This window comes from Carassius gibelio, chromosome A5 (assembly GCF_023724105.1).
Source record: "Carassius gibelio isolate Cgi1373 ecotype wild population from Czech Republic chromosome A5, carGib1.2-hapl.c, whole genome shotgun sequence".
In the NCBI taxonomy this organism is placed as follows: domain Eukaryota; kingdom Metazoa; phylum Chordata; class Actinopteri; order Cypriniformes; family Cyprinidae; genus Carassius; species Carassius gibelio.
In genome coordinates, this window is record NC_068375.1 from 6563280 (window position 1) to 6590508 (window position 27229).

The window sequence follows — 27229 nt, forward strand, 5'->3', positions numbered from 1 at the left end:
AGCAGTTTTGCTTCAGATAGCTGTTTATAAGGAATAACATGAGATTTAAAAATTTATATTCAGACACACCTTATTTAAATTTAACAAGTTGCATTTAATATCAGTCAGTTGGGGGCAGTTGATCTAAAAGTTGAGTGTGTTTTTATTAAAATAATTTGCCAAAGTAAATAAAAATCAAACAAGGTTTTCATTTCTAATGTATTTTGAGTTTGCTTTGTCGATTTTGTCGAATAACTAGGCTACATATATACATAACTATATCATGAAATATATAGTTACTGTGAAATAAAATTAGTCATACCGTGAAACTGAATTTTGGTCAGCGACCAATAAAATTGGCTTAATTTGCACCCCAGATCTGCACTCTCACACCTGCATGTATAAGTGTGTTTTGCTACAGGAATATGTCAAAGCCTTAGATTTTGAAGCTGTCCTGCCAGTTCTGAGAGACTGTACAAGCCGACCTGTCGTTGTAGAGTGAAACTGAAGTAAAGTGCAAAAGTAAATATGTTGTACACATTTGTGTCTGTCATTTTGCCTATCATTTTACACATTTGTAACTATTAATCTGCAACTTCGAATTTGAATTAAAAACACGGTGTTCGATAAGTGTCTGTGTGTGTAAATCAGAAGATTCAGCTTTACACATCAGAGCTGAGTTTAAATTTCAACTTACAAATACCAATATTAATATGGCGAGTTCTCACATTCAAATCACCAAGCTCTGGTTTTGCTACTATTTTACCTTCATACTTGTTCCACATGCATATAGGCCTACTAAATAAAAACATGGAAATGCTTGCACTTAACAGCTTTCTTGTTTATCAGATTATAAATAGGTTTAGCTTCTGTTATTTAATATAAGTATTGTTTAGCTTCTGACTTCAAAGGTTAAAATAATGCTTTATAATCAACTTACTTGCATTTAACTAAACTTTGCCAACAAAAAAACAAAAAAATCAAATAATATTCCTTATGGATTGACTGTTGTAAGTATATTTATTATGTATGTATGTATATATGTATATTCCAAACAAAGTTGAAAGCTGGACATGATCTCTAACAAACCAGCAGTAGTCTAACTAAAAACTGGGTGAATAAGAACAACTCCAAAACAAAAAACTTTCTGTACGTAGACCTAAAAAATATGACAATGAAATCTGTTTACAAGGAAATAGTTACTGTGGTCATATTTATAAATGAGTGTGAAATAAATGTATTTTACTTTTTTTTTTACTTTATTTGTTATTAATTATTTATGAGGTGATTTCCAAATTATATGCCATAAAACTATCAATACAGATATTCCATAAAGGTAGAATATGTGGTCTAGAGACAACATCCCTTTGAATTTTTTTTTATTCTATTTTATTTTTTCGCTTTCTTCCTGTGAATCCAGTGAGATTTTACGTCTCGTGCGGCCGTTTCTGTGTCCCTTCTAGCCACAGCCGAGATGAATGAATGCGAATGATTTTACACACTCACTCCGGTATAGTAGGTGGCAGTATATGCACCTTTAACTATGATCTGCAACCCGCTATGAACAAGGAGATGAAATGCAAGTGATTTACAGTCAGTTTGACAAGTTATTACTCTGGTGCGAAGCGTCGTGAGGTGTAGTTAGAAAGGTGGATTGAGGACAAAGCAATAATGCAACGTGACCTTTGCCCAAATCCTGTTGTGCACATAGACTATACACTCTGATCCTCGTTTCCCAGATGCCCTTTCAGAAGCAGAAACATTTGACCATGATTTCTGGGACTTTATTTGTGCTTGTACTGCTGTGTGGAGTAGAAGCTGGCAAGGTTTTGGTGTTGCCAGGCGAGTACAGTCACTTGCACAACATGCGTGCGATCATTGACGCGCTGGTCGATCGTAACCACAGTGTGACTGTTCTGGTCAGTTCTTCATCACCTACTGTACCGCACACACGGAAGGAGCGGTTCGATTTTATCGTGTATAAAGTCAACATAGAGAAAGAACAGGCTGATTCTGTGTTGAGAGATATGATTCATCTCGGGACAAATGACACAGCCACCAAATACAAGGGAGACTTCCTGGTCTGGAGAGTTTTTTCCAACTTTATGGCGTTCCTTACGGATATATCCAAGGGCATGTTTCATGAGGATCTTTTACACACGCTTCGGGAATCTCATTATGATGTGCTTTTATCTGATCCGATGATGCTATTCCCTGACTTGATGGCACAGAAGCTGAATATCCCACACGTCCTGTCGATGCGCGGAACGTTCGCGTACATCGCCGAGCGGCTTTGTGGTCAGATGCCTGCGCCGCCATCCTACGTTCCTGCGGTCGCTTTGCAAGATCACCTCACCGATCATATGAGCTTCACAGAGAGAGTTGAAAACATGCTCCTCTATGTCATACATACGATTATATTTCCATTGAGCATGAAGTTTACTATAGATAAACTCTACACTGAAATATTGGGTAATTATTACTAGGCTTTAATGCATGAGCTGTTGTCATAATTCAGAATATCTTAATAATTACTACAGTGAAAACTTGAGCAAAGATTTTTTTTTTTAAATAAATAATATTTCCAGTATGTGCACCAAGAGCTCTGGGTTTTTACACTTTTTGTGTCATGACACCCCTTTAGTGTTTGTCTACCTGGAATATCTTTATATTGTTATATATTCTGTAGGTAAAGAGATCAGGATCAGAACACTGTAGATAAAGCAGAAGAAAGCTAAATGTTTGAGCACTTGACCCACTGTACATTAACGTATAGTTGCACTATATTTGCGTTTGTCACAGGCACACCCACAACAATGTGTGAGACCGCTGGAAAAGCCGACATCTGGTTGATTAGAACTTACTGGGATTTCGAGTATCCACGTCCACTACTGCCGAATTTTAAATTTGTTGGAGGACTACACTGCAAACCAGCCAAGCCTCTGTCAAAAGTAATGCCATATATTATTTTGAAATGTATGCTTTTCTTGAATATTCTTGATGCATTTTACATGTTTTTGCATCAAAGCATGCATCCTTCATGAAAGGAATACTTACTCGAATGGAACAAGTTACATCGTAATTTAATCCCAGATGTATATGATTGGAGAGGGATCTGATTTGGCTCCATTGACCTCAAAAGATATAACTGGATTTTTATAGTGTCACTTCCATTTTGTAAACTGTTACATTACGTTTCTGATGGAAAATGATTTCAGTTGGTTTGTCTTTTAGGACCTGGAGGAGTTTGTTCAGAGCTCAGGAGATCATGGCATCGTTGTCTTCTCACTGGGTTCCATGTTGGGCAACCTGACATTGGAAAGAGCAAACACTATCGCTTCTGCTCTTGGTAAAATCCCACAAAAGGTGTTTAACTACCCTTTTATAGCAAAAGAACAGTAATCACTGACTTTTTAGCTGCCTTAATTTTGGAAATATTTTTCCATCCATTTTTACTTTAGAAATTTCAATCCGAAATTAAAAAAAAACATGTACTTAATATATTTGATGATCTATTTTAATAATGCACTTCTAATCAATCATCATGAATTACAAATAGTTGACCCAAAACTATTGAAAATAGTCAAAAAAATCTCATCAATTACTGCCCCTAATGTCCTTCCAAACCCATTCAATTTATGTTTTTCATCTTTAAAACACATGATGATATTTTCTACAAAACATCTGATTTCTTCTCCTGCATTTTCTTCCAAAAGTTCATAAAGACATCACAAAAGTAATCCATACAAATCAAGCAGCTTAATCTAAGTGTTTTAAAGAGACATGTATAAACATTGACCAATGTAAATACATAGAGCACATCAAATATGGTCAATGGCAGCTCAAGCGTACTTACGTGACACACGAGAAGAAACCACACTGTTTTTCACACATCATGCAATTATGTTTGAGCTTGTCTGTTTACCATATTTGATGTGCTCTATGTATTTGTTGATCAGTAAGACCCAGGTATGTAAGTATGTATTGAAAGGTTTGGTGTTACATGTTTTCATTGAAAATATATTTCTCAATAGGAAAAATAAATACAGGTTTTACAAAACCAAACTTTTCTATAAACCTGTTGCAGTGTTCATATGCTCAGTGCTCTAAAGTAGCTGTTAATAAATTCTGCATATGTGTATTTGCACAGGTTGTTTGGCGTTATAATGGGAAAACACCAGAAACTCTCGCCCCCAACACAAAACTCTATGACTGGATCCCACAGAATGATTTGCTTGGTAAGGAAAGTGTTGTCATGTTTGCTTATTATACATAAAGAACATTAATTGATGTCGGATAGATTCAGACTTCATTTTATCTCATAGGTCATCCAAAAACAAAGGCCTTCATAACCCACGGTGGGACAAATGGACTGTATGAGGCTATTTATCATGGTGTCCCAATGGTGGGCTTGCCACTGTGGGGTGACCAGCCCGATAACCTAATGCACATGAAAACCAAAGGAGCTGCTGTTGTTCTTGATATCGACTCAATGCAGTCCAAAGACCTGGTAGATGCTCTCAAGACTGTCATAAATAATCCATCGTGAGTTAAATCATACATTTCATAATTCTGAAAAATGTATAGTTTAGTTCTCCAATTAATAAAAGGTAAACTGCAGAAATAAACTCAGTTCTCCTAAAGTGGTGTTTTTCAGTGAGGGGTCTATAGGAAGGAAAATAGTTGGGTATTACTTTTGGATTTTGGTAGAGAATTTTTTTTTATAAATTATTAAAATAAATTTACGCACTGCTCAAAAAAAATACAATAGTCCCTCACTGCAGTACACAAGATCCATCCAGGGGGTGGAGATGGGAAGGTTAAGTGGTGGAGGCGGGTAGGTTTAGGGATGTGGAAGGTGGGTGCAGTTGGATTTCCGGCACAGAGGAGGTCTTTGGGAAGTCGTGGCCTAATGGTTAGAGAGAGGGACTGAGGGCGTGTCACGGTGCAGGGTGCCGTCTCAGCTTCCCCTGTGGTCTGTGTTGTCCTGTCTGTTCACCAACGGAGCTGTGCCGAGCTCTTCAGCAGCAGGGCTCTCTTCTGGGTCGACAGCAGGAGGAAATTGCAGCTTCTCGTCGCGCCTACTCGGACACTGCTCTCCAGCTCAACCGGCTAGCCGAACGGCTTGACCAGCTGCAGGCCAACCCCTCAGCGGCCCCGTCTGTTCCGGATGCCCCGTCTGTCCCACCTGCTCCTCGCCACGCGGAACCGCGACTCAATCCACCTGCTCCATACTCGGGTGAGCCCGACTCATGTCAATCATTTCTGTCCCAGTGTTCGCTGACTTTTACTCTCCAGCCTTCCTGTTTCCCCACGGAGCAATCCCGGGTGGCGTTCGTCATCACTCTCCTGGTTGGTCAAGCGAGAGAGTGGGTAACGGCTATGTGGGACAGCAAACATGACTGTTTTGCGTCACTTGAGGCATTCTCGAGGGAGCTGCGCAAGGTGTTTGACCGCTCGGCACAGGGTATTGAGGCAGCACGAGCATTGTCGATGCTTCAGGAGAGAGCAGTCGTTGTCCGGTTACTCTATTCAGTTCCGTACGCTCGCCACATCCTGCGGCTGGAATGAGAAGGCTCTCTGGGATCTCTTCCTCCACGGCCTGGCTGAGCAGGTGAAGGACGAGATCTATTCACTAGAGCTGCCCCCTGGCTTGGATGGGCTTATCGATCTCGCCATTCGGGTCGATGACCGGATTACACTCCGTTCTCGGCACCGTAGAGAGGGGAGTCCCCATGAACACGTCACTGGGGTTCCTTATGCTGCAGCTTGTGACACGATGTCTCAACGCCGCATCCTCCCGGAGGAGGAGCCCATGCAGATTGTGAGAGCACGGCTGACTATAGGAGAGCGACGCAGTCGCCTGGATAATCAGCTCTGTCTGTACTGCGGTGAGGTGGGTCACGTGGTAGCGGCGTGCCCTGTGGCAGGGCGACGCTTTTCACGCAAGGGAGAGGAGCATGGTGAGCGTCACTACAACTCAACTGCCACCTTGTGGCCGTTCAGAGTTCCAAGCTTCAGTACAGTTTGGGGGAGCTGTTTTCCAGGTTTCAGCATTGATTGACTCTGGAGCGGAGGGCGACTTCATGGATTCCAGACTGGCAGCTCGTCTGGGGATTTCGGCTGTTGCACTGGCCGAACCTATTTCTGCCAGGACACTTTGTGGCACCCATCTCACTAATATCACTCACACCACTCAGTTTGTCACATTAACTTTGTCGGGTAATCATGCTGAGGAGATTAGATTTCACCTCATTCACTCGCCCACCGCTCCAGTGGCTCTAAGAATGGTAAACCTGATGCGCTGTCGCGGGTTTTTGAGGCTGAGGCTAGTCCCACCCTCCCGGTGGCCATTTTGCATCCCAAACGGGTTGTAGCTGCGGTCACCTGGGGGGTGGAGTCCAAGGTCCGCGCGGCACAACGCCATGCTTCTGTTCCCACTGGATGCCCAGAGGGTCTGCTCTTTGTACCTGAGTCAGTCCGAACTAGCGTACTTCAGTGGGGCCACTCTTCTAGTCTAGCTTGCCAAACTGGAGCGACTCGTACTTGTAGGTTAATCAAGCAGCGGTTTTGGTGGCCGTCCGTGGCTCAGGATGCTCGACGGTTTGTGTCGGCCTGTCCAATTTGCGCTTCGGGTAAGGGATCCAATCGACCCCCTGCAGGGCTACTTCAGCCGTTGTCGGTCCCTTCGCGGCCCTGGTCACACATAGCGATGGACTTTGTGACTGGCTTGCCTCCATCTAGGGGCAAGACGGTGGTTCTCACTGTGGTGGACAGGTTCTCAAAGGCGGTCCATTTTATTCCCCTCCCCAAATTGCTGTCAGCGAGGGAGACAGCGACTACGGTCTTAGATCATGTTTTCCGTAATCATGGCCTCCCGGTGAACGTGGTTTCTGACAGAGGTCCCCAGTTTGTGTCTAAGTTTTGGACAGAGTTCTGTCGACAGCTGGGGGCGACTGCAAGCCTATCTTCCGGTTATCACCCACAGACTAATGGTCAGGCCGAGCGTTCAAACCAAGATTTGGAGAGAGTCCTGCGCTGTGTGGCGTCGGCTGAACCGTCATCTTGGAGTTCCAGGTTGACCATGGTAGAGTATGCGCATAACTCCCTCCCGGTCTCATCTAGGGGTTTGTCTCCCTTCCAGTGCTGTTTAGGCTACCAGCCACCTCTATTCCCCTCTCAAGAATCCGATGCCATTGTTCCCTCCGTGCATGCGTTTATTCAGAGATGCCTCCGTACTTGGAGGATCGACAGAGAAGCCCTCACTCGGACTGGCGAGAGGAACAAGGTATCGGCGGACCGTCACCGTACTAAGCCCCCACTTTACGTGTGTGGTCAGAGAGTCTGGTTGTCTACTAAGGACATTAACTTCAGACTGCCCTCACGTAAACTGGGACCCAAATTTGTTGGACCGTTTATCATAGCCAAGGTGCTTAGTCCGGTGTCAGTTCGGCTCAAATTACCCCCTCAGTTTAGAAGGATCCACCCGGTTTTCCACGTTTCTAAGATTAAACCTGCCTTTCACTCCCCCCTTCAGCCCCTGACCTCTGCCCCTCCGCCTCCTAGGCTCATCGAGGGGTCGCCTGCCTATACTGTACGGCGGCTCATTGATGTTCGGCGTAGGGGTAGAGGTCATCAATATCTGGTAGACTGGGAGGGTTATGGTCCGGAGGAGAGATGCTGGGTTCCGGCTCGCGATATTCTGGATCGCGCTCTCATTGATCAATTTCATCAGCGTCATGGTGAGTCCTTCCGGGGACGCCAGGAGGCATCCCTGAGGTGGGGGGTACTGTCACGGTGCAGGGTGCCGTCTCAGCTTCCCCTGTGGTCTGTGTTGTCCTGTCTGTTCAGTAGCTCGTGGTCTGGGCAATCGGCGCTAATCATGGCGGGGTTGTGCAGATCACGAGCTTATTCTCCTCACCTGTTGCTCATTCCCCCACTCCCTTTATATGTCTCTGCTTTTCTGTCTGTGGTTGTGAGTAGATTGTTTTGTCTTTGCCCATGTTTTGCACTGTTTCTCAGTATCAGTCTCACCTTCTGTTCTTGTGTCAAAGGATCTGTAACTCGGAGATCCGGCAGTGCGAGTGGTCCGCAGTGTGCTGGCCAGCTCGGAGATCTGTGTGCGCCAGAGCTTTTCGTTATTGTTTATGTTATTTTGTGTTTTGTGGTGAGAATAAAGATTCTCCTTTTCTAACTCTGCATCTGAGTCCTCTGTCCAGTACACACCCCGTGACAGGGAGAGGGACTCCAAAGGTTGTGACTTCCAGTCTCGGTCCGGCAGGGATTGTATGTTTCTGAATAAACTGTTAGAAAGAGACTCCATGTATTGAGACATGCTCACAACACAGCACTGTGCATCTCGATTGGCATTTGCCAGAGAACACCAGAATTGGCAGGTCCACCGTTGGAGCCACATTCACTTCACGGATGAGAGGAGGTTCATACTGAGTACATATGAGAGGAATGTCCCTGGAGGGTCACAAGACCTCCACATGCTAGCTTACATTAACCTCACTGCTGTTAGGTACTGGGATGAAACTCACAGAGCCATTGTCAGATAACATTAGTGCAGTGGGCAATGAATTCCTCCAGTAGGCAGTTTCTGGATGTCAAAGTCAATGATGCTGTTGACGAACTCATGTTCGTACTAAACTGACATTTAGAAGTTGATTTTAAAATGCAAAGTATTGAGAATAAATATAAAGCTCTGTAAACTTTTGCATTTGCATTTGACTAGTTATTTTAACAATTTTGAATCCATGATTTTGGTTTCCAGTGAACAAATGTTGTCACATTATTTTGTTCACAATGACTTACACAAAGTGGGTATAGAAAATAGTCATCCCCTTTAATAGAATCACATTGTGTTGCTTTACAGCCTGAAATTAAGGTGGATATAGTTTTTGTTTTATCCAGCTGTATTTACTCAGTGCAACTTACAGCATCCAAGTGAAAAAAATAACACCAACATGACAAGTCGTCACCTTTATTTATATAGCACTTTTAACAATACAGATTGTGTCAAAGCAACTGTACAGCATTGTTTAGTAATAGTGTCAATAATAAAGAATTACAGTAGTAAACACTCATTTTTCAGTTAAAGGCAGTTCAACACTGAATTCAGTCATGTCATCATCCAGCTCAGTACAGGGAGTTCCCGGTTCCGGTTTACCTAATTAATGCAGCCTAAAAATCATTTAACTGATTTGGATGTTAAAAGCATATTAGTGTGCTATTTGTAAGCCAGGTCAAAGAGATGTGGGTTTAATCTAGATTTAAACTGCAAGAGTGTGTCTGCCTCCCGAACAATGTTAGGTAGGTTATTCCAGAGTTTAAGCGCTAAACAGGAAAAGAATCTGCCGCCCGCAGTTGATTTTGATATTTTTGTTATTATCAAATTGCCTGAGTTTTAAGAAAGCAGTGAACATGGAGAACTATAATGTAATAGCTTGTTCAGATACTGAGGTGCTAAACCATTTAAGGCTTTATAAATATTAAGCAAGATTGTACAATCTATACGATGTTTGATAGGGAGCCAGTGCATAGTTGACAGGACCGGGCTAATATGGTCATACTTCCTGGTTCTAGTAAGAACTCTTGCTGCTGCATTTTGGACTAGCTGTAGTTTGTTTACTAAGCGTGCAGAACAACCACTCAATAAAGCATTACAATAATCTAACCTTGAGGTCATAAATGCATCGATTAACATTTCTGCATTTGACATTGAGAGCATAGGTCATAATTTAGATCAATTTTTTAGATGGAAAAGTGCATTTTTACAAATTCAAGGATTGTGGCTTTCTAAGGAAAGATTGCTATCAAATAGCACACCTAGGTTCCTAACTGATGACAAATAACTGATAGAGCAGCCATCGAGTCTTAGACAGTGTTATAGGTTATTACATGCATGAGTACATGAGTTTTTAGGTCCTATAAATAACAGCTATTTTTTCCAAATTTAGCAGTAAGAAATTACTCATCATCCAGTTTTTTTTTATATAGACTGCATTCTGTTTCAAATTGGTAGGTTTCACCAGGCTGCAAAGTAATAAAGAGCTGATATTATCAGCATAAAAGTGAAAGCTTACACTCGGTTTCCTGATATTTAGCAAGGGTAAAATGTAAACCGTGAAGAGTAACAGCACTAATACTGAGCCTTGAGGTACTTCACTTTACTTGTGATTGATATGATACCATATCGTTCACTGCTACAAATTGATAGCGGACATATAAATATGATTTTAACCATGCTTATGCACTTCCATTAATGCCAACAAAGTGTTCAAGTCTATTCAAAAGATTGTTGTGGTCAATAGTGTCGAATGCAGTGTTTAGATCCAATGGCACTGAAAGAGAGATACAACCATGATCAGATGAAAAGATCAGGTCATTTGTAACTCTAATGAGAACAGTCTCAGTACATCAGAAAGAAAAACAGATTCACTGAGTTTGGAAAAGGATTAGTATTTTGTTGGACCACCTTTTGCTTTAATTACAGCCTTTAGTTTGTTGGGATTTTTCTATACTAACTTCGACCATCCAGACTTAGTCTCAGCCTCAGCTGTCATATACACGTACTGTTGGCTGAATGTCACACAAAATGAATGCGGCACACAAAATTGGAAACATTTTCGAAGTTTCGAAGTTGTAATCGTATTGGTTGAATTATACAGGTGTCACGTTCTTTAACATTCTGAAACAAATGTGCAATGAAACCAATATATGTTGTTGTGTTTACAACTGTGACAGTGAGCACTTATTAGGATCAAGTAAACACTGGATTTTCAGAAGTATGTAAAATATTATAAGCTCGCTTTATAGAATCTTTAAAGGTGCTTTAGGGAACTTTTGTAAAAAAATATTTTTTACATATTTGTTAAACCTGTCATTATGTCCTGACAGTAGAATATGAGACAGATAATCTGTGAAAAAAATCAAGCTCCTCTGGCTCCTCCCAGTGTCCTATTGCCATTTGCAGAAAGTCATGCGCTCCCGGTAAAAAACAACCAATCAGAGCTGCGGTCCGTAACTTTGTTTGTGTTCAAAATGAAGAAAAATTTATATAATAAGCGAGTACACCATGAATCCATTTTCCAAACCGTGTTTTTGGCTTGTCCTGAATCACTAGGGTGCACCTATAATAAGTGTTTATATTCGGACTATTTTAGATTGCTTCGGGGATACCGCGGCGGAGTAACCCAGTACCTTTGTGATTCTTCATAGACATATACACAGAGATGTAGTTCCGGCTACGATGTTCTTCCGCAAGACGCAAGCAGTTATGTTTATTTACCGCTAGAGCGTCAAAAGTTCCCTACTGCAGCTTTAAAATATGTCCAAGAGTTTTAAACACGGTCTGTTATTGTGAGGACATCTCCACGCCCCTAAACATGACGTGTCACAAAATGAAACGTGATTGGTTGCTTCATCTGTCAGTCATATGGCCTCTTGGGCAGTCCTTAGCCATTCAAAGTGGCTATGGTTTCCAAACCTTCTGCCATCAAGTTCAGTTCAGTCTGATGGTGAGTGTTTGTGGACTGCAGACTGCAGACGTCATTCCACAGATTTTCAGGGAGGTTCAAGTCTAGACTCTGACGAGGCCATGAAAGGACATCTCCTTCAAACACTGTGTATCAGTTTTTCTGTGGGCTTTGGGTCATTGTCATGTTGACAGCGCTCTGGCAGAGGGCAGCAGATTTTCCTCAATAATTTGTTGGTATTTTACCTCATCCATTTCTCCTTCTATCCTGAGAAGAGCTCCAGTCCCTGCTGGAATTGTTTTGTTAGCCATCTCCTTTCCACAACTTTATACCAGAGATCTTTTGACAGTGCTTTGTCACCAATAGTTGATTGTTTGCTTCAGTTGCTCTACCAAGAGCTGAAATTCTCCAGGAAAGCTCTTTTCATGCTGAGCTGATCAAAATGAGCACAGCTGAAAGGCAAAATGGCTTTGTGTGCCATTGAGAAGGTGATCAGCTACACCTGATTGAGTTTGTAAGTCATTTTTAGGAGATGCTAATCCTTTTTCCAACTCAGTGATTGTGTTTTTTTTTTCTGACATGTAAGTTTCATGTCTTTCACTTGGATGTTATAAGTAGCACTGAGTAAATACAGTTGGATAAAACAAAACAAAAAAAATATTTTTATCAGGCTGCAAAGCAAAAATGTGATTATATTAAAGGGGCTGATTCTTTTCTATACACACTGTACATGTATAAAAGTCAAGATTTTCAACTGAAAAATTTATTTCGAGATCCAATTAAGTGTTCCCTTAATTTATTTGAGCACTGTACATTAGAGTATATAAATGTTTTCTTTTTGGCTATTTGATTACAATGGCCAAAGTCAGTATTCACATAATTCCTGATGCTATGGTACAAATCTCTAGTTTAAAGCATGGCTTGTCTCATTCTATATTTAGAAACGTTTGTGCTTTTCTAGAGCTTGTCTTGTGTTAAGCAGCGCTTCTTTTTCATCTCTAATAAGGTACAAGGAGAGCATCAGGAGACTGTCCAGAATCCACCATGATCAGCCGATGAAGCCTCTGGACCGGGCAGTTTACTGGATCGAATTTGTGATGCGGCATAAAGGAGCTAAACATCTACGAGTTCAGGCTCATGATCTGAGCTGGTATCAGTACCACTGCCTGGATGTAGTGGCCTTCTTACTCTCAATCGTTGCACTGATCACATTCCTCTTCATTAAAACATGCCGTTGCCTTTTCCGTAAATGTTTCAGAAAGACTCGTCCTGATGCCAAAGCACAAAAGAGTAAAAAAGAGTGAATGCAAAGTAGGTTTCCATAGAAGCATTGCCATCAGTTGACTGTGGTATGTGTGTTGTCACGTGTGTATGATGGCCAGTGTGCATTTAGTCTACATTCCAAACTTGAAATACATGTGAATGTTCATGTAAAATAAATTAAAAGTGCCTCAGGTTAAATATAGTGCAGGAAACCCTTTTCTTTCTGCCGTCATGTTTTTACTACTATTGAACTATGACAAAAATGAATGGTCCATCTATTCTCTGTGTTCTGTGTAAAAAGGGTGACAGGTGAGTGCAATACATGTGTGTAGTAAAAGCCCATAGTTAAGAGTGACATAAAACATTCTGCATTATTTGCTGAATGAAATCCAATAACTGTTCAATACTAATTGATTGATTCTGATCCTGAAAGAAGTACTTTTGTTCTAATGCATGTCAGTTTTTCTCACAAAATATGCTGCATTTCAGAGCAGTTTTGCTTCAGATAGCTGTTTATAAGGAATAACATGAGATTTAAAAATTCATATTCAGACACACCTTATTTAAAGTTTAACAAGTTGCATTTAATATCAGTCAGTTGGGGGCAGTTGATCTAAAAGTTGAGTGTGTTTTTATTAAAATAATTTGCCAAAGTAAATAAAAATCAAACAAGGTTTTCATTTCTAATGTATTTTGAGTTTGCTTTGTCGATTTTGTCGAATAACTAGGCTACATATATACATAACTATATCATGAAATATATAGTTACTGTGAAATAAAATTAGTCATACCGTGAAACTGAATTTTGGTCATCGACCAATAAGATGGCTTAATTTGCCCCCCAGATCTGTACTCTCACACCTGCATGTACAAGTGCACAAGTGTGTTTTGCTACAGGAATATGTCAAAGCCTTAGATTTTGAAGCTGTCCTGCCAGTTCTGAGAGGCTATACAAGCTGACTTGTGGTTGTAGAGTGAAACTGAAGTAAAGTGCAAAAGTAAATATGTTGTACACATTTGTGTCTGTCATTTTGCCTATCATTTTACACATTTGTAACTATTAATCTGCAACTTCGAATTTGAATTCAAAACACGGGTGTTTCGATAAGTGTCTGTGTGTGTAAATCAGAAGATTCAGCTTTACACATCAGAGCTGAGTTTAAATTTCAACTTACAAATACCAATATTAATATGACGAGTTCTCACATTCAAATCACCAAGCTCTGGTTTTGCTACTATTTTACCTTCATACTTGTTCCACATGTATATAGGCCTACTAAATAAAAACATGGAAATGCTTGCACTTAACAGCTTTCTTGTTTATCAGATTATAAATAGGTTTAGCTTCTGTTATTTAATATAAGTATTGTTTAGCTTCTGACTTCAAAGGTTAAAATAATGCTTTATAATCAACTTACTTGCATTTAACCAAACTTTGCCAACAAAAAAACAAAAAAATCAAATAATATTCCTTATGGATTGACTGTCGTAAGTATATTTATTATGTATGTATGTATATATGTATATTCCAAATAAAGTTGAAAGCTGGACATGATCTCTAACAAACCAGCAGTAGTCTAACTAAAAACTGAGTGAATAAGAACAACTCCAAAACAAAAAACTTTCTGTACGTAGACCTCAAAAATATGACAATGAAATCTGTTTACAAGGAAATAGTTACTGTGGTCATATTTATAAATGAGTGTGAAATAAATGTATTTTACTTTTTTTTTTTTACTTTATTTGTTTTTAATTATTTATGAGGTGATTTCCAAATTATATGCCATAAAACTATCAATACAGATATTCCATAAAGGTAGAATATGTGGTCTAGAGACAACATCCCTTTGAATTTTTTTTTATTCTATTTTATTTTTTCGCTTTCTTCCTGTGAATCCAGGGAGATATTACGTCTCGTGCGGCCGCTGTGTCCCTTCTAGCCACAGCCGAGATGAATGAATGCGAATGATTTTACACACTCACTCCGGTATAGTAGGTGGCAGTATATGCACCTTTAACTATGATCTGCAACCCGCTATGAACAAGGAGATGAAATGCAAGTGATTTACAGTCAGTTTGACAAGTTATTACTCTGGTGCGAAGCGTCGTGAGGTGTAGTTAGAAAGGTGGATTGGGGACAAAGCAATAATGCAACGTGACCTTTGCCCAAATCCTGTTGTGCACATAGACTATACACTCTGATCCTCGTTTCCCAGATGCCCTTTCAGAAGCAGAAACATTTGACCATGATTTCTGGGACTTTATTTGTGCTTGTACTGCTGTGTGGAGTAGAAGCTGGCAAGGTTTTGGTGTTGCCAGGCGAGTACAGTCACTGGCACAACATGCGTGCGATCATTGACGCGCTGGTCGATCGTAACCACAGTGTGACTGTTCTGGTCAGTTCTTCATCACCTACTGTACCGCACACACGGAAGGAGCGGTTCGATTTTATCGTGTATAAAGTCAACATGGAGAAAGAACAGGCTGATTCTGTGTTGAGAGATATGATTCATCTCGGGACAAATGACACAGCCACCAAATACAAGGGAGACTTCCTGGTCTGGAGAGTTTTTTCCAACTTTATGGCGTTCCTTACGGATATATCCAAGGGCATGTTTCATGAGGATCTTTTACACACGCTTCGGGAATCTCATTATGATGTGCTTTTATCTGATCCGATGATGCTATTCCCTGACTTGATGGCACAGAAGCTGAATATCCCACACGTCCTGTCGACGCGCGGAACGTTCGCGTACATCGCAGAGCGGCTTTGTGGTCAGATGCCTGCGCCGCCATCCTACGTTCCTGCGGTCGCTTTGCAAGATCACCTCACCGATCATATGAGCTTCACAGAGAGAGTTGAAAACATGCTCCTCTATGTCATACATACGATTATATTTCCATTGAGCATGAAGTTTACTATAGATAAACTCTACACTGAAATATTGGGTAATTATTACTAGGCTTTAATGCATGAGCTGTTGTCATAATTCAGAATATCTTAGTAATTACTACAGTGAAAACTTGAGCAAAGTTTTTTTTTAAATAAATTAATATTTCCAGTATGTGCACCAACAGCTCTGGGTTTTTGCACTTTTTGTGTCATGACACCCCTTTAGTGTCTGTCTACCTGGAATATCTTTATATTGTTATATGTTGTGTATGTAAAGAGATCAGGATCAGAACACTGTAGATAAAGCAGAAGAAAGCTAAATGTTTGAGCACTTGACCCACTGTACATTAACGTATAGTTGCACTATATTTGCGTTTGTCACAGGCACACCCACAACAATGTGTGAGACCGCTGGAAAAGCCGACATCTGGTTGATTAGAACTTACTGGGATTTCGAGTATCCACGTCCACTACTGCCGAATTTTAAATTTGTTGGAGGACTACACTGCAAACCAGCCAAGCCTCTGTCAAAAGTAATGCCATATATTATTTTGAAATGTATGCTTTTCTTGAATATTCTTGATGCATTTTACATGTTTTTGCATCAAAGCATGCATCCTTCATGAAAGGAATACTTACTCGAATGGAACAAGTTACATCGTAATTTAATCCCAGATGTATATGAATGGAGAGGGATCTGATTTGGCTCCATTGACCTCAAAAGATATAACTGGATTTTTATAGTGTCACTTCCATTTTGTAAACTGTTACATTACGTTTCTGATGGAAAATGATTTCAGTTGGTTTGTCTTTTAGGACCTGGAGGAGTTTGTTCAGAGCTCAGGAGATCATGGCATCGTTGTCTTCTCACTGGGTTCCATGTTGGGCAACCTGACATTGGAAAGAGCAAACACTATTGCTTCTGCTCTTGGTAAAATCCCACAAAAGGTGTTTAACTACCCTTTTATAGCAAAAGAACAGTAATCACTGACTTTTTAGCTGCCTTAATTTTGGAAATATTTTTCCATCCATTTTTACTTTAGAAATTTCAATCCGAAATTAAAAAAAACATGTACTTAATATATTTGATGATCTATTTTATGAGGTAATAATGCACTACCAATCAATCATCATGAATTACAAATAGTTGACCCAAAACTATTGAAAATAGTCAAAAAAATCTCATCAATTACTCCCCCTAATGTCCTTCCAAACCCATTCAATTTATGTTTTTCATCTTTAAAACACATGATGATATTTTCTACAAAACATCTGATTTCTTCTCCTGCATTTTCTTCCAAAAGTTCATAAAGACATCACAAAAGTAATCCATACAAATCAAGCAGCTTAATCTAAGTGTTTTAAAGAGACATGTATAAACATTGACCAATGTAAATACATAGAGCACATCAAATATGGTCAATGGCAGCTCAAGCGTACTTACGTGACACACGAGAACAAACCACACTGTTTTTCACACATCATGCAATTATGTTTGAGCTTGTCTGTTTACCATATTTGATGTGCTCTATGTATTTGTTGATCATTAAGACCCAGGTATGTAAGTATGTATTGAAAGGTTTGGTGGTACATGTTTTCATTGAAAATATATTTCTCAATAGGAAAAATAAATACAGGTTTTACAAAACCAAACTTTTCTATAAACCTGTTGCAGTGTTCATATGCTCAGTGCTCTAAAGTAGCTGTTAATAAATTCTGCATATGTGTATTTGCACAGGTTGTTTGGCGTTATAATGGGAAAACACCAGAAACTCTTGCCCCCAACACAAAACTCTATGACTGGATCCCACAGAATGATTTGCTTGGTAAGGAAAGTGTTGTCACGTTTGCTTATTATACATAAAGAACATTAATTGATGTCAGATAGATTCAGACTTCATTTTATCTGATAGGTCATCCAAAAACAAAGGCCTTCATAACCCACGGTGGGACAAATGGACTGTATGAGGCTATTTATCATGGTGTCCCAATGGTGGGCTTGCCACTGTGGGGTGACCAGCCCGATAATCTAATGCACATGAAAACCAAAGGAGCTGCTGTTGTTCTTGATATCGACTCAATGCAGTCCAAAGACCTGGTGGATGCTCTCAAGACTGTCATAAATAATCCATCGTGAGTTAAATCATACATTTCATAATTCTGAAAAATGTATAGTTTAGTTCTCCAATTAATAAAAGGTAAACTGCAGAAATAAACTCAGTTCTCCTAAAGTGGTGTTTTTCAGTGAGGGGTTTATAGGAAGGAAAATAGTTGGGTATTACTTTTGGATTTTGGTAGAGAATTTTTTTTATAAATTATTAAAATGAATTTACGCACTGCTCAAAAAAAAATACAATAGTCCCTCACTGCAGTACACAAGATCCATCCAGGGGGTGGAGATGGCAAGGTTAAGTGGTGGAGGCGGGTAGGTTTAGGGATGTGGAAGGTGGGTGGAGTTGGATTTCCGACTCAGAGGAGGTCTTTGTGAAGTCGTGGCCTAATGGTTAGAGAGAGGGACTGAGGGAGTGTCACGGTGCAGGGTGCCGTCTCAGCTTCCCCTGTGGTCTGTGTTGTCCTGTCTGTTCACCAACGGAGCTGTGCCGAGCTCTTCAGCAGCAGGGCTCTCTTCTGGGTCGACAGCAGGAGGAAATTGCAGCTTCTCGTCGCGCCTACTCGGAGACCGTTCTCCAGCTCAACCGGCTAGCCGAACGGCTTGACCAGCTGCAGGCCAACCCCTCAGCTGCCCCGTCTGTTCCGGATGCCCCGTCTGTCCCACCTGCTCCTCGCCACGCGGAACCGCGACTCAATCCACCTGCTCCATACTCGGGTGAGCCCGACTCATGTCGATCATTTCTGTCCCAGTGTTCGCTGACTTTTACTCTCCAGCCTTCCTGTTTCCCCACGGAGCAATCCCGGGTGGCGTTCGTCATCACTCTCCTGGTTGGTCAAGCGAGAGAGTGGGGAACGGCTATGTGGGACAGCAAACATGACTGTTGTGCGTCACTTGAGGCATTCTCGAGGGAGCTGCGCAAGGTGTTTGACCGCTCGGCACACGGTATTGAGGCAGCACGAGCATTGTCGCTGCTTCAGGAGAGAGCAGTCGTTGTCCGGTTACTCTATTCAGTTCCGTACGCTCGCCACATCCTGCGGCTGGAATGAGAAGGCTCTCTGGGATCACTTCCTCCACGGCCTGGCTGAGCAGGTGAAGGACGAGATCTATTCACTAGAGCTGCCCCCTGGCTTGGATGGGCTTATCGATCTCGCCATTCGGGTCGATGACCGGATTACTCTCCGTTCTCGGCACCGTAGAGAGGGGAGTCCCCATGAACACGTCACTGGGGTTCCTTATGCTGCAGCTTGTGACACGATGTCTCAACGCCGCATCCTCCCGGAGGAGGAGCCCATGCAGATTGGGAGAGCACGGCTGACTATAGGAGAGCGACGCAGTCGCCTGGATAATCAGCTCTGTCTGTACTGCGGTGAGGTGGGTCACGTGGTAGCGGCGTGCCCTGTGGCAGGGCGACGCTTTTCACGCAAGGGAGAGCGCATGGTGAGCGTCACTACAACTCAACTGCCACCTTGTGGCCGTTCGGAGTTCCAAGCTTCAGTACAGTTTGGGGGAGCTGTTTTCCAGGTTTCAGCATTGATTGACTCTGGAGCGGAGGGCGACTTCATGGATTCCAGACTGGCAGCTCGTCTGGGGATTTCGGCTGTTGCACTGGCCGAACCTATTTCTGCCAGGACACTTTGTGGCACCCATCTCACTAATATCACTCACACCACTCAGTTTGTCACATTAACTTTGTCAGGTAATCATGCTGAGGAGATTAGATTTCACCTCATTCACTCGCCCACTGCTCCAGTGACTCTAAGAATGGTAAACCTGATGCGCTGTCGCGGGTTTTTGAGGCTGAGGCTAGTCCCACCCTCCCGGTGGCCATTTTGCATCCCAAACGGGTTGTGGCTGCGGTCACCTGGGGGGTGGAGTCCAAGGTCCGCGCGGCACAACGCCATGCTTCTGTTCCCACTGGATGCCCAGAGGGTCTGCTCTTTGTACCTGAGACAGTCCGAACTAGGGTACTTCAGTGGGGCCACTCTTCTAGTCTAGCTTGCCAAACTGGAGCGACTCGTACTTGTAGGTTAATCAAGCAGCGGTTTTGGTGGCCGTCCGTGGCTCAGGATGCTCGACGGTTTGTGTCGGCCTGTCCAATTTGCACTTCGGGTAAGGGATCCAATCGACCCCCTGCAGGGCTACTTCAGCCGTTGTCGGTCCCTTCGCGGCCCTGGTCACACATAGCGATGGACTTTGTGACTGGCTTGCCTCCATCTAGGGGCAAGACGGTGGTTCTCACTGTGGTGGACAGGTTCTCAAAGGCGGTCCATTTTATTCCCCTCCCCAAATTGCTGTCAGCGAGGGAGACAGCGACTACGGTCTTAGATCATGTTTTCCGTAATCATGGCCTCCCGGTGAACGTGGTTTCTGACAGAGGTCCCCAGTTTGTGTCTAAGTTTTGGACAGAGTTCTGTCGACAGCTGGGGGCGACTGCAAGCCTATCTTCCGGTTATCACCCACAGACTAATGGTCAGGCCGAGCGTTCAAACCAAGATTTGGAGAGAGTCCTGCGCTGTGTGGCGTCTGCTGAACCGTCATCTTGGAGTTCCAGGTTGACCATGGTAGAGTATGCGCATAACTCCCTCCCGGTCTCATCTAGGGGTTTGTCTCCCTTCCAGTGCTGTTTAGGCTACCAGCCACCTCTATTCCCCTCTCAAGAATCTGATGCCATTGTTCCCTCCGCGCATGCGTTTATTCAGAGATGCCTCCGTACTTGGAGGATCGCCAGAGAAGCCCTCACTCGGACTGGCGAGAGGAACAAGGTATCGGCGGACCGTCACCGTACTAAGCCCCCACTTTACGTGTGTGGTCAGAGAGTCTGGTTGTCTACTAAGGACATTAACTTCAGACTGCCCTCACGTAAACTGGGACCCAAATTTGTTGGACCGTTTATCATAGCCAAGGTGCTTAGTCCGGTGTCAGTTCGGCTCAAATTACCCCTTCAGTTTAGAAGGATCCACCCGGTTTTCCACGTTTCTAAGATTAAACCTGCCTTTCACTCCCCCCTTCAGCCCCTGACCTCTGCCCCTCCGCCTCCTAGGCTCATCGAGGGGTCGCCTGCCTATACTGTACGGCGGCTCATTGATGTTCGGCGTAGGGGTAGAGGTCATCAATATCTGGTAGACTGGGAGGGTTATGGTCCGGAGGAGAGATGCTGGGTTCCGGCTCGCGATATTCTGGATCGCGCTCTCATTGATCAATTTCATCAGCGTCATGGTGAGTCCTTCCGGGGACGCCAGGAGGCATCCCTGAGGTAGGGGGTACTGTCACGGTGCAGGGTGCCGTCTCAGCTTCCCCTGTGGTCTGTGTTGTCCTGTCTGTTCAGTAGCTCGTGGTCTGGGCAATCAGCGCTAATCATGGCGGGGTTGTGCAGATCACGAGCTTATTCTCCTCACCTGTCGCTCATTCCCCCACTCCCTTTATATGTCTCTGCTTTTCTGTCTGTGGTTGTGAGTAGATTGTTTTGTCTTTGCCCATGTTTTGCACTGTTTCTCAGTATCAGTCTCACCTTCTGTTCTTGTGTCAAAGGATCTGTAACTCGGAGATCCGGCAGTGCGAGTGGTCCGCAGTGTGCCGGCCATCTCGGAGATCTGTGTGCGCCAGAGCTTTTCGTTATTGTTTATATTATTTTGTGTTTTGTGGTGAGAATAAAGATTCTCCTTTTCTAACTCTGCATCTGAGTCCTCTGTCCAGTACGCACCCCGTGACAGGGAGAGGGACTCCAAAGGTTGTGACTTCCAGTCTCGGTCCGGCAGGGATTGTATGTTTCTGAATAAACTGTTAGAAAGAGACTCCATGTATTGAGACATGCTCACAACACAGCACTGTGCATCTCGATTGGCATTTGGTCCACCGTTGGAGCCACATTCACTTCACGGATGAGAGGAGGTTCATACTGAGCACATATGAGAGCAATGTCCCTGGAGGGTCACAAGACCTCCATGTGCTAGCTTACATTAACCTCACTGCTGTTAGGTACTGGGATGAAACTCACAGAGCCATTGTCAGATAACATTAGTGCAGTGGGCAATGAATTCCTCCAGTAGGCAGTTTCTGGATGTCAAAGTCAATGATGCTGTTGACGTCCTCATGTTCCTACTAAACTGACATTTAGAAGTTGATTTTAAAATGCAAAGTATTGAGAATAAAAATAAAGCTCTGTAAACTTTTGCATTTGCATTTGACTAGTTATTTTAACAATTTCTGTAATTTTTGGTTTGATTTTGAATCCATGATTTTGGTTTCCAGTGAACAAATGTTGTCACATTATTTTGTTCACAATGACTTACACAAAGTGGGTATAGAAAATAGTCATCCCCTTTAATAGAATCACATTGTGTTGCTTTACAGCCTGAAATTAAGGTGGATATAGTTTTTGTTTTATCCAGCTGTATTTACTCAGTGCAACTTACAGCATCCAAGTGAAAAAAATAACACCAACATGACAAGTCGTCACCTTTATTTATATAGCACTTTTAACAATACAGATTGTGTCAAAGCAACTGTACAGCATTGTTTAGTAATAGTGTCAATAATAAAAAATTACAATAGTAAACACTCATTTTTCAGTTAAAGGCAGTTCAACACTGAATTCAGTCATGTCATCATCCAGCTCAGTACAGGGAGTTCCCGGTTCCGGTTTACCTAATTAATGCAGCCTAAAAATCATCTAACTGATTTGGATGTTAAAAGCATATTAGTGTGCTATTTGTAAGCCAGGACAAAGAGATGTGGGTTTAATCTAGATTTAAACTGCAAGAGTGTGTCTGCCTCCCGAACAATGTTAGGTAGGTTATTCCAGAGTTTAAGCGCTAAACAGGAAAAGAATCTGCCGCCCGCAGTTGATTTTGATATTTTTGTTATTATCAAATTGCCTGAGTTTTAAGAAAGCAGTGAACATGGAGAACTATAATGTAATAGCTTGTTCAGATACTGAGGTGCTAAACCATTTAGGGCTTTATAAATATTAAGCAAGATTGTACAATCTATACGATGTTTGATAGGGAGCCAGTGCATAGTTGACAGGATCGGGCTAATATGGTCATACTTCCTGGTTCTAGTAAGAACTCTTGCTGCTGCATTTTGTACTAGCTGTAGTTTGTTTACTAAGCGTGCAGAACAACCACTCAATAAAGCATTACAATAATCTAACCTTGAGGTCATAAATGCATGGATTAACATTTCTGCATTTGACATTGAGAGCATATGCCATAGATCAATTTTTTTAGATGGAAAAGTTCATTTTTACAAATGCAAGGATTGTGGCTTTCTAAGGAAAGATTGCTATCAAATAGCACACCTAGGTTCCTAACTGATGACAAATAACTGATAGAGAAGCCGTCGAGTCTTAGACAGTGTTATAGGTTATTACATGCATGAGTACATGAGTTTTTAGGTCCTATAAATAACACCCATTTTTTCTGAATTTTAATTTTTTTTATATAGACTGCATTCTGTTAGTTTTTCAAATTGGTAGGTTTCACCAGGCTGCAAAGTAATAAAGAGCTGATATTATCAGCATAACAGTGAAAGCTTACACTCGGTTTCCTGATATTTAGCAAGGGTAAAATGTAAACCGTGAAGAGTAACAGCACTAATACTGGGCCTTGAGGTACTTCACTTTACTTGTGATTGATATGATACCATATCGTTCACTGCTACAAATTGATAGCGGACATATAAGTATGATTTTAACCATGCTTATGCACTTCCATTAATGCCAACAAAGTGTTCAAGTCTATTCAAAAGATTGTTGTGGTCAATAGTGTCGAATGCAGTGTTTAGATCCAATGGCACTGAAAGAGAGATACAACCATGATCAGATGAAAAGATCAGGTCATTTGTAACTCTAATGAGAACAGTCTCAGTACATCAGAAAGAAAAACAGATTCACTGAGTTTGGAAAAGGATTAGTATTTTGTTGGACCACCTTTTGCTTTAATTACAGCCTTTAGTTTGTTGGGATTTTTCTATACTAACTTCGACCATCCAGACTTAGTCTCAGCCTCAGCTGTCATATACACGTACTGTTGGCTGAATGTCACACAAAATGAATGCGGCTCACAAAATTGGAAACATTTTTGAAGTTTCGAAGTTGTAATCGTATTGGTTGAATTATACAGGTGTCACGTTCTTTAACATTCTGAAACAAATGTGCAATGAAACCAATATATGTTGTTGTGTTTACAACTGTGACAGTGAGCACTTATTAGGATCAAGTAAACACTGGATTTTCAGAAGTATGTAAAATATTATAAGCTCGCTTTATAGAATCTTTAAAGGTGCTTTAGGGAACTTTTGTAAAAAAATATTTTTTACATATTTGTTAAACCTGTCATTATGTCCTGACAGTAGAATATGAGAAAGATAATCTGTGAAAAAATCAAGCTCCTCTGGCTCCTCCCAGTGTCCTATTGTCATTTGCAGAAAGTCATGCGCTCCCGATAAGAAATAACCAATCAGAGCTGCGGTCCGTAACTTTGTTTGTGTTCAAAATGTAGAAAAATGTATATAATAAGCGAGTACACCATGAATCCATTTTCCAAACCGTGTTTTTGGCTTGTCCTGAATCACTAGGGTGCACCTATAATAAGTGTTTATATTCGGACTATTTTAGATTGCTTCGGGGATACCGCGGCAGAGTAACCCAGTACCTTTGTGATTCTTCATAGACATAAACAGAGAGAAGTAGTTCCGGCTATGATGTTCTTCCGCAAGACGCAAGCAGCTCTGTTTATTAACCGCTAGAGCGTCAAAAGTTTCCTACTGCAGCTTTAAAATATGTCCAAGAGTTTTAAACACGGTCTGTTATTGTGAGGACATCTCCACGCCCCTAAACATGACATGTCACAAAATGAAACGTGATTGGTTGCTTCATCTGTCACTCATATGGCCTCTTGGGCAGTCCTTAGCCATTCAAAGTGGCTATGGTTTCCAAACCTTCTGCCATCAAGTTCAGTTCAGTCTGAGGGTGAGTGTTTGTGGACTGCAGACTTCTAGTCATTCCACAGATTTTCAGGGAGGTTTAAGTCTGGACTCTGACGAGGCCATGAAAGGACATCTCCTTCAAACACTGTGTATCAGTTTTTCTGTGGGCTTTGGGTCATTGTCATGTTGACAGCGCTCTGGCAGAGGGCAGCAGATTTTCCTCAAGAATTTGTTGGTATTTTACCTCATCCATTTCTCCTTCTATCCTGAGAAGAGCTCCAGTCCCTGCTGGAATTGTTTTGTTAGCCATCTCCTTTCCACAACTTTATACCAGAGATCTTTTGACAGTGCTTTGTCACCAATAGTTGATTGTTTGATTCAGTTGCTCTACCAAGAGATGAAATTCTCCAGGAAAGCTCTTTTCATGCTGAGCTGATCAAAATGAGCACAGCTGAAAGGCTAAATGGCTTTGTGTGCCATTGAGAAGGTGATCAGCTACACCTGATTGAGTTTGTAAGTCATTTTTAGGAGATGCTAATCCTATTTTTTTTCTGACATGTAAGTGTCATGTCTTTCACTTGGATGTTATAAGTAGCACTGAGTAAATACAGTTGGATAAAACAAAACAAAAAAGATATTTTTTCAGGCTGCAAAGCAAAAATGTGATTATATTAAAGGGGCTGATTCTTTTCTATACACACTGTACATGTATAAAAGTCAAGATTTTCAACTGAAAAATTTATTTCGAGATCCAATTAAGTGTTCCCTTAATTTATTTGAGCACTGTACATTAGAGTATATAAATGTTTTCTTTTTGGCTATTTGATTACAATGGCCACAGTCAGTATTCACATAATTCCTGATGCTATGGTACAAATCTCTAGTTTAAAGCATGGATTGTCACACTCTATATTTAGAAACGTTTGTGCATTTCAAAAGCATCACAAGTCTTGTGTTAAGCAGGGCTTCTTTTTCTTCTCTAATAAGGTACAAGGAGAGCATCATGAGACTGTCCAGAATCCACCATGATCAGCCGATGAAGCCTCTGGACCGGGCAGTTTACTGGATCGAATTTGTGATGCGGCATAAAGGAGCTAAACATCTACGAGTTCAGGCTCATGATCTGAGCTGGTATCAGTACCACTGCCTGGATGTAGTGGCCTTCTTACTCTCAATCGTTGCACTGATCACATTCCTCTTCATTAAAACATGCCGTTGCCTTTTCCGTAAATGTTTCAGAAAGACTCGTCCTGATGCCAAAGCACAAAAGAGTAAAAAAGAGTGAATGCAAAGTAGGTTAGCACAGAGCAGATCCCAATTCCAGTCCAGTCTCGACAGTACAACTATCATGGATTAAATAAGAAAAAAGGACACAATCAGTGTAACCTAACTGTGTTTATTTTCATATTAAACATTGCAACAGGAATTTATCATTTAGTTTGGGGCTTTTGAATTTGACAGGTTAGAGTAAGTAAATTTAATAATTAATATAATATAAATACGTGAATGTATTATACATATTAAAGGAAGTATGGCAAGTTATATTTGCTTACAGACGTAAATCAAACTTTAAACTCCTCTAATGTGCACAACTTGTCATCTGAGTTTGATGACATTGAAGGGTGCTGCAAATAAGTGCATCAACAGATATCCTGTGCTCAGGGAGTAGCAGTGAACACTGAATGATTTTTAATCATTTTTGTCATTAAAACTTTTTTTATATTGAGAAGTGCATTAAAGCTGACACATATGTGCCTGTATAATTTGAAAAGATTCTTATTTGGTCAAAATAAAATGTATCTGATAGTAAAGTGTTTATAGATATTTCTGTAGATATGTCAGTATTATCACATTAGGCAATATTATGACTTTTTTTTTGGCAAATAAACAGACATTATTCTTTCAAGATGTAGGGCTGTATAATGTGTGCAGCTTTCTTAAGCATTTGAGTAGAGACAAAATAAAGCACATTGTTAAAGCATGCAGTGGTTGACAACCCACCAGGGAACAAAGATCAGTCCCCCAAAGAACAGCATTTATTCAAAATAGAAACCTTTTTCAACAATATACACTACTGTTCGAAAGTTTGGGGGCAGTGATTTTTTTAATGAGAATCCTTTATTCAGAATGGATGTGTAAAAATGTAAATGTGTAAAAAAATGAAAAGTCACAGTAAAAACGTATATTGTTAGGTTTCAATTTGAAATAAATGGTTTTAAATAAATACTTTTAAACTTTTTATTCATTAAAGAATCCTGAAAATAATTATCCCAGGTTCCAAAAAAATATGGGGAAAAAAACATATATATATCTTTGGCTGCTAAAGTCTAAGACTGAATGGTCTGGTTAAACAAGGCTTAAAAAAAACAATAAAAGGTTTTGTTTTTATTTATTTATATATTTTCAATAGGCTCATAAAAAATTTGGCCTAATTTATAACAACAAATTAAACAAAACAAAATTGTTGGAGACCTAAGTGAATTAACCTATATATCCTTTAGTTTTTGTCTTATGTTTTGTTTTCAGAATCGTGGGAGAACCATGATATCTATTCTGAAAATCAATGATCCGGTG

At 41.2% G+C, this 27229-nt stretch overlaps 4 protein-coding genes across 9 annotated transcripts in view; 3 read left to right on the forward strand and 1 right to left on the reverse strand.

Moving 5' to 3' along the window:
- Positions 1–13734, forward strand: part of LOC127990013 (UDP-glucuronosyltransferase 2A1-like) — a 49559-nt gene extending 35825 nt beyond the window's left edge. For 3 of the 4 annotated variants that reach the window (XM_052591466.1, XM_052591470.1, XM_052591468.1), the window contains one exon: positions 13032–13734. The gene's annotated coding sequence lies outside the window, so the exon portion shown is untranslated. The remainder of the gene's footprint in view (positions 1–13031) is intronic. The other variant, XM_052591467.1, reaches the window with a different exon arrangement.
- LOC127990179 (uncharacterized) overlaps positions 1–27229 on the reverse strand; it is a 163891-nt gene that overhangs the window by 54789 nt on the left and 81873 nt on the right. The gene's annotated exons all lie outside the window — the stretch shown is intronic.
- Positions 1503–21844, forward strand: LOC127990085 (UDP-glucuronosyltransferase 2A1). 3 transcript variants are annotated; one of them, XR_008163216.1, is made up of 7 exons: positions 1503–2451; positions 2782–2930; positions 3214–3345; positions 4130–4217; positions 4305–4524; positions 8034–8416; positions 21617–21844. XR_008163216.1 is itself a non-coding variant. In XM_052591473.1 (6 exons), the coding sequence occupies exons 1-6, from the start codon at positions 1719–1721 to the stop codon at positions 8275–8277; spliced, it is 1566 nt and encodes a 521-aa protein (XP_052447433.1). In that variant the 5' UTR covers positions 1503–1718; the 3' UTR covers positions 8278–8434. The 3 variants fall into 3 exon arrangements, 2 of the variants coding, with proteins under 2 accessions (XP_052447433.1, XP_052447432.1); XM_052591473.1 differs by lacking the exon at positions 21617–21844 and having other exon boundaries at positions 8034–8434; XM_052591472.1 differs by lacking the exons at positions 8034–8416; positions 21617–21844 and adding an exon at positions 12466–12924 and having other exon boundaries at positions 1518–2451.
- LOC127990069 (UDP-glucuronosyltransferase 2A1-like) lies at positions 14774–26800 on the forward strand. The gene is made up of 6 exons (XM_052591471.1): positions 14774–15671; positions 16000–16148; positions 16432–16563; positions 17354–17441; positions 17529–17748; positions 25643–26800. The coding sequence occupies exons 1-6, from the start codon at positions 14939–14941 to the stop codon at positions 25938–25940; spliced, it is 1620 nt and encodes a 539-aa protein (XP_052447431.1). The 5' UTR covers positions 14774–14938; the 3' UTR covers positions 25941–26800.